General features: G+C 39.3%; 1 protein-coding gene across 3 annotated transcripts in view; it reads left to right on the top strand.

The window, feature by feature from the left end:
• Positions 1–6643, top strand: part of KLC4 (kinesin light chain 4) — a 52245-nt gene extending 45602 nt beyond the window's left edge. For all 3 annotated transcript variants that reach the window (XM_048482490.1, XM_048482470.1, XM_048482480.1), the window contains exons 14-16: positions 4348–4472; positions 4668–4725; positions 5538–6643. In XM_048482490.1, the coding sequence (XP_048338447.1) occupies positions 4348–4472; positions 4668–4725; positions 5538–5627 (273 nt within the window). In that variant the 3' untranslated portion in view covers positions 5628–6643. The remainder of the gene's footprint in view (positions 1–4347; positions 4473–4667; positions 4726–5537) is intronic.
• Positions 6644–7629: the final 986 nt, after the last annotated feature.

Genomic DNA, 7629 nt, shown 5'->3' on the forward strand with positions numbered 1-7629 from the left:
TGAAATCAAGAACAATTGAGGACTAAGAACAGCTTCATAGTGTTCCCAATAACTCACATAGAAACTGCCTCAGAATGTGTACATGCACCATCATTGTATTCATACTTTTTTCCAATTCACTATTTCCTATCTAGCAGTACTATGTTTGATGTTTTGACACCGTCATTTACATTTTATAGCAGTTTCTGCTCAGGTTTCATCTGCTTGTGACACTCCATATATCAGGTGACCCTTTGTCTGTGAAACAGCAGAAGAGGCCCCCATTGGGTTGGCTATAACAAGTACTGAAGAGTAGTTGATACATCAAAATCTTCAGCCTATGATGGGGCCTCCAGAACAACGAACAGCCATTCTGTGTTAGATAACTCTGCACTGGATACATCTAATTGACTACAGCATCTCTATATATTACTTCCCCATGCTACACATGCGCTAGACTACAACATGCACAATGTACACATAACAGTTTCTTACCGAGGACTAATTCTTTACATTAGGAAAATGCAAATATATTGGGCTCCAACTGCAGCAGCTTTTGGAACACATGGTCTGGCTATGTTGCATTGTTATTTCCCATATCAGTGCCAAACCTTGGAGTTTTATCAAGTGATATTGCAAAGGATACTGCTGGTAAATGCAGCTATCGAGTATTGGCCACACAGAAATGGCTGTTTTTGCAAAGACATATTGGGAATGAATAGCTACAGCTAGCCTGCATTTACTTATGAAATCAAGTAAGGCAAACCTTCAGCCTGAACAAAGCTTTTAGGTTGGGAGGAACTGTTGGGAGCTAGAAGAAACTGCTCATTGGGATAAGAGGTAGGGACAAGTTTTGAACAGGGTTTCCCCATTTTAAATGGGACAATTTTGAATGCATTTTTCCTGACAGCCAAGTTTGAAATTCATATTGAAAATGAATGCCATCACCATACTTTCCCCCTTAAGAGATGCAAGGCAATGGGAAACAAAGAAAGCTACACTTCCATAAATATTAATCTATCCCAAGAATTAATCTATCCCAAGCAGTCAGGATTGAGTCATTATATAATGACCTCCTGCGTTTGGTTTTAATGCCACAGAAGTCCTCAGATCCCTGGGCTTTAAGAGAATGAGCAGATGCCCTCTCAATGAAGAACGAAGCAATAGAACAACATACAATGTGAGAGTCATTTCCCACCACTTACCCTAAAAGATAAAACATAGTTTGTATTTCTATGCAGTTGCTTGGTTTGTACTAGGCAGAAAGACAGACACAAAGACTTAGCGTTAACAAGAACCAGATTAAAATGTTTTATTAAATAAATATTTAACTTGATTATATGAACTGGACATTTGTTAGGCAGGCACACTTTATTGTTTTCATTAATGATATTATAACTAAGGAAGGTACTGATTTCTATGCTGGCTCTCCCGCTAACAGAATTTAATTTCCCTTTCCTTCTCTTATTCTGTATCTTGAAGACACTGACACATATATAAAGCTAGTGATTTTCCTCTGGGTTGGACTGCTTATTAAAGATACTGGACTAAGGATAACAAAGCACCTGGAGCTCTTAATGGGCTGAACCCTTGAGGCTCTTCTTTGCTCACCCTTGCCAGATCACAGGGTTTTTTTTGCCTCAAACAGCTCTTCCTCTTCAAATTTGTCTGAAACGAATAACTCTTTACCTGTAGAGGCTGACTTGGACTAGGCTGAGGTTGGCCTTTAATTCTCTTTGCCTAAGGCCCTCATCTGATCAGTTGTCTGAATGGTTCTACACTAAAGGTCTTTAAGCGGTTAAATTGTCCAGTGACCAATCATGAAATTGATCAGTCAGCATTTTGAATCCTTCTCTCCTATATAAAATGAGAAATACCCAACAAAATTTGTTCCCTTGGTAACCATATCAGCCCCTCATATTGGCACACTGCCCAGAGGCCTACATACTTTCTAGCTTTTCTTTGAGGAAAATAAATCACCTCACATTTTCCTCATTACTTCACAGTGCCTTGATATTAAAGATCTTTTGTAAACAACTATTATTTACACAACTTACACAATACCCTGATAAAATTTCATCAGAGGATTTTCACTGTTTCTCCAAATGAGCGCTTATTCTTTGGCCCCTAATCTTCAGGACAGTTCTGATTTTGTTTAGAAGGACACATAACTTAAAGTATTGAAGAGTCTTTCTCCAGTAGTTTGGTAGACACCAAAATATGCTCAAGCAACCACTAGGTACAGGTACATTAAAAAGGTACATGAATGTGGGTAATTCAGAGCATTACAAGAGATAATTAATAATGAAGAAACAGAATTTAAGAAGTGTGTTTAAATCAGGGACTGTTAAGAAGTTTGAAGACTTCTTAAAATAACTTTCAAAAATTATCAAAGGGGCAACAGAGCCATGGGGAAAGCACAGATACATTTTATTAACTTTATTAACATATATTTGTTGATAAGTTTGAAAACATGCAAATGATTACCCAGAGCTAAGTGTCTTTGCAATCAGCAAGGAATTATGCACATGAGAATCTCCCCACCAAATATATTATTGATACTGTTTGGCTCTGAAAGTGCTGATCATCTATAGGGAAAAGGAGGACAACTGAAAACAATCCTTTTCTTCCTGACCAGCCTACCTAAGAGCTTCCTGGAAGCATCTGGATGGCCTTTCTTGAAAACAGGATGCTAAATTATGTGGACTATTGGTCTGACCCAGCAGAACACTTCTTAATTATTTGTCTATGGTCTTATCTCTAACTACACAATACCAACTCAAATGCATCCGTGTGATGCAGCAGCTCTAACTACACAGAAAACTGAACTTAGCTTATGGCCTTGCATTGAGCGGAGCTTTACTATTTTCCAAGAACTACCCTGAGACTATATGTTTGTGTTTGTCAGCACATGGTTGGAGGCCAGAGATGATCAGCTCTCCATTCAACATGAGCAACTATACGTAGCATTGTTAACAGGCCAAATATGGTCATTGTTTGTCCTAAGCACACAATTCAAGACTTATTACTATTGATGTGGTCATTCTTATTACAAACCCTGCTTGCAGTGGATAAATTGCGATAGCCACAATTTTTGATGATGGCCACAATTTCATGGTCATAAAGCAAATGCCATGCTGTAACCTGAATCTTTCTCATTCGCTGTCTCACACAAGCACATACTTCTTTTACTTTGTGCCAAGTCCTTTGTGAGCCGTATCCCATTTTTTATAGAATGCATTTTATTAAGTTTACTTTGGGGACTGCCTTCTCCCAAATGAACTACTTGTCCAGTCATCTTCAGAGGGCCAGCTTTGGGTGCTCCTGCCATCTGAGGGTAGAAAGGCCTAATACTGTTTTAATGTTGAGATGTTTTGATGTTCACCACTTCAGGAACTCTATTAGGATGGAAAGCCAGCAAAGAAATGTTTTAAATAAATAAAACAATGTGCAGCCCTCCTTTCACACTGAGACTCAATGCAAATTACAGAGTACAGAAAGGGAAAAAATGTAATTGTTCAGTATAGGACATCTGATGAACAATACAATAGGACTAGGAATACAAATTGAATGTCAATATGAATAGCAAACTTCCCAGGCTGGCAAAATTCAAGCAGTGCACAATGTGGGATTTCAAAAGTACAAAGCACTGCCAGACCCACATTCCACTTTTCCATTCAAAGGTGCCCTTCTGGACTGTTCTATCCCACTACTTCATGTTAGTTACTTCTAATTCATGTTAGTTAGAGCAGATACCTATGAGAGAGAGAATGGCGAGCTAGAAATTAACTTGTTTGCTATGATGGCATTCCTCTGTGTGAATGATGTCCAGTTCATTCATCCCATAGAATCAAGAGGTAACAATTTTCCTGGACTGTAGCACTTTAATTTGCAAGTGGGAAAATATTATTTTTAAATACTCTTCTCACAAGGGGCAGGGAAGTCTTTCCATTAATAAAAAAATAAAATATGGGACAAAAGCTGACCTTCTCCTACACATTTTGTATGGAGAATTTTGGGGGGAGGGTACATTCAAATGAGCAGTCCACTTGCATCCTCGAGTGAATACTATCAACAAAAAAGCTTTTCCAATTGATTTTATTAGCATATTAACTAGTAAGACCCAGAAAAGGAGGAGATATAGGTATGGTTATCTCAGTAGAACTTCACTTTTTCCTGTTTGGTGGAGGTCAGCGGCCTTTGTAAAATGGGGAGTGTTGTCCCCAGATTACCCTCCTCCCCAAATAGATTTACTACTTCTGTTCTAACAGGTTGATTTTGGAATACTGAGACAGCTATTTCTTCGGTTCTATGGGACAATTAGTGTTCAATTCATCAGCTCTTGCTGTTCATTGTCATCCTTTCCAGGATGGTACTGGTGCCCTCCGCCGCAGCGGTTCAGTTGGAAAGATTCGGGACATGATAAGGAGAAGTAGTGAATTGCTGGTCAAGAAGCTGCAAGGGAATGGTCCTCTGGAGCCAAGGAACACAAAGTAGGAGATTGTTCTTGAGATTTACATACCCATGTATCTGTTGATTCCACTTAGTTGCCACATCTCTTCCCCTACCTACCCCCACCCTTCTCAAAGACTGTGTTCCTTTCCTATATCCAGTGTGCTTCCCAGGCTAAAGAGAAAAGCAGGCATAGGACTTATATTTATGGAAATAACTTTTTTTTCTTTTGTTAGCATGAAACGAGCAGCTTCATTGAATTACCTTAATAAATCAAGCGAAGATTCCTTCCAGGTGAGACTACCACTGTCTTTCTGGCATATATATCATGTTAGTTTCTCTTGCTGTGTTTATTGGCAAAGTATAATAAAATGAAGAGGCCAAAAGTTGCCTAAAAGAAAAGCCCATTTCTTGTCAGAACTATGCAAAGTCTTGGTGGAGTATTACCAAGAATACAGAAGTGCAACTGAGTTGTGTAGAATTAAGTGTTGGAGGAAACATAAAATGAACCAACTCAGAAAGTCCAAAGTCTCTCCACAGAATTTTGTTCGGTGATTTGCAGGTTGTGTAAAATAATTCATGTGCAACCCACTGTGCTAGTGGGATCAAAGGCATGAAAAGTTGAACATGGCTGTATTCAAGGGTGTACATAAACTTTTGTTTGTGAGAACTAAAGTATACTGTTAAGGAAGGGCATGGAGACAAAATGAACAAATATCTATGCCAAAGATATATCTTATAGTTCGACCTCAGAAATTTCCCATGGTAAAAAAAAAGATCTGCCCTGCCTTGGATGGCCCAGGTGAACTCAGTCTCACCAGATATTGGAAGCTAAACAGGGTCATTCCTGGTTAGTATTGGAATGGGAGACCATTAAGGAATTTCAGAGTCACTCTCTTGTCTAAGACCCCATAAGATGTTGCCATAAGTCAGTTGTGACTTGTTAGTACTTTACACACACAAAATGAAGTTGAAGGCAATTTTTCCTCTGCTGAATCATCATAATGGGCTGTCTTAATTATCCTCCAAGATCTTGGGGTATATATGAGATAGTATATTTTTTCTGGGAAGATGCATGTTCATGAGAAAGGGGTTTTATTTTTCAGAATACTCAAGGTCTTCGGGCTGAAAGCAGGGGCTTCAGTGCAAGCAGTGTGGATCTTTCCTCTCACAGCTCTTTGGTTACCTCCAACTGAATTTGCCACTACAACCATCTCTTCAACCCATCTCAGATGCTGACTGCTTCACAATATTCCTACTACATCTCAAACTGATCACCATGTTGGATATTTTAGCTGCAATCTCCCCACATGTTAGAACTGGGCTTCTCTTATGCTAACATCACCACCTGTGGAAAAGAAGAGTATGTTGTAAATGGGGAAAACAAATCAATACGGGACCACTGCCAGATTAAAAAGAGGAGCTTCCTGCTGCTATACTTTGGATTTGCAGCTCTGATGAATGCACTTATCACTATGTTTGCAAGTTGTATGTTATTGATTGCACAGAATAAGGTCCAGTAGATCTCACCTGAAGCACTGGCTCTCTGAGCTGAGATGCAGTCTTATCTTTTTCCTAGTGTAGATTCTTCCCACAGTACAGCACTAACTGGAGTTTCTCTCCCGGTGTGCTCTCAAGCTGGCCTATTCACTCCTTCAGTGCCTGCTCCCAAACCTGTATATTTCCTGGTAATACTTATTTTTGCACTGTAACATCCTATCTTCTTTTTGCAGCCTTCTGTGGTGAAGTCCTTCCCAAATGAATGTCCTTACTTCTAGGAAATGTACTTCTGAAACAGACAGAGAGGGGGCAGGAGAATGTTGACTACTTAAATAGTTCTGTGGAGTTTACATTGTCTCACTAAGACAACAACTCCAGGTACAAGGATATAGGCATTGACTCCATGGTGCTGTGGTATGTATACACTCCATTCTACAAGTCTTATTCTTACTGGCTTCACTGCTTGTGCCTGCCTTAGCACGAACAACTGTAGTGAAGAGTAACAAAGACAACCACAGGAAGACCATGTGTATATTAGGTGGATTCCACGTGGGCCAGAAACAGTGGTGTGATAATGGTGTAAACCCTTTTACACCATTTTAAACCATTTACACCGTTTTTACGCTGCTGCGGAATCCACTCTAGTCATGTGTGATCCATGATTTACTTATGATTTTTGTTGTTTAATTTAACAAATAAAAATATTACAAAAGCTACTTTGCCAGGAGCAGATTTCTTTGATTATGGAACAACTGTGATGATGAAACAAGGGAAGGAGCAATTTATCTTAGTTCTGAACATGCAAACAGTATCAGCTACACAAAAGATGGATGGTTATGAAGGAAATGTTCCATCCCTCATTCAGTGTAAAGAAAGACCCAGTACTGCTGAGACACGTCTATAGTTCAAATTGAGCATATTAAATATGTTCATATTCCTGTTGAATCAAAGACCAGGTGATCTATCATCTGTACATTACAGGTTGATCACTGGGCAGGATGAAAGGAAAGGGGAATCTGATAAGCCATCAGAGACTTTTGCTAAATGTTTGAGCTTTCAAAAGGCTTAAGAATACATAGAAATTCAACGGCAGCTGCCATTCCAATTACCTCCATGAGGAAGAACGAACTGTACCTGTTGAATTACCTGTCATACTACCACCTGTTTACTGCCAAAAGCCCGATTTTTATAAATTATGTAGCCGTCTTCCTCTCCCCCCTCCCATTATGTTTTCAAACATGACTACAACAAACAGACCTTAAGTTACATTTCAGTAACTTTAAAACGCACGAATAAAAATTCAAGTAGCGAAGCTTTTCCAAATCACGACGCTGAATTTTTACTGGCTTCAGACACTGTCAAGCACAGGTTCCCTGACACAGGAAGACGTTCCCCCCCATAAAAGCATATTGTTATCCTTATCTACCTTTTTTCTGGAAAGATACAATCTATAGCATTTGCTTTGATGCATCTCTCGTGTTTTTACTTTATTCCGCATAGGGACAAAAAGTGACGTCAAACACTCCCCCTTGGCCCAACCTCCTTCACGGAGTTCTAAGGACACACTAACAGGGCAGAAGGGGGGGACCTCCATGAACTTCTTCAACCAAAAAAAAATGAATAGAAACTGATCACGAAATAGAAATCCCGCTTGAAAAAAAGCATTTTTTTGCAGGACGTTTATTAACTCCGCTTCCA

The sequence above is a fragment of the Sphaerodactylus townsendi genome, linkage group LG01 (assembly GCF_021028975.2).
Source record: "Sphaerodactylus townsendi isolate TG3544 linkage group LG01, MPM_Stown_v2.3, whole genome shotgun sequence".
Classification (NCBI taxonomy): domain Eukaryota; kingdom Metazoa; phylum Chordata; class Lepidosauria; order Squamata; family Sphaerodactylidae; genus Sphaerodactylus; species Sphaerodactylus townsendi.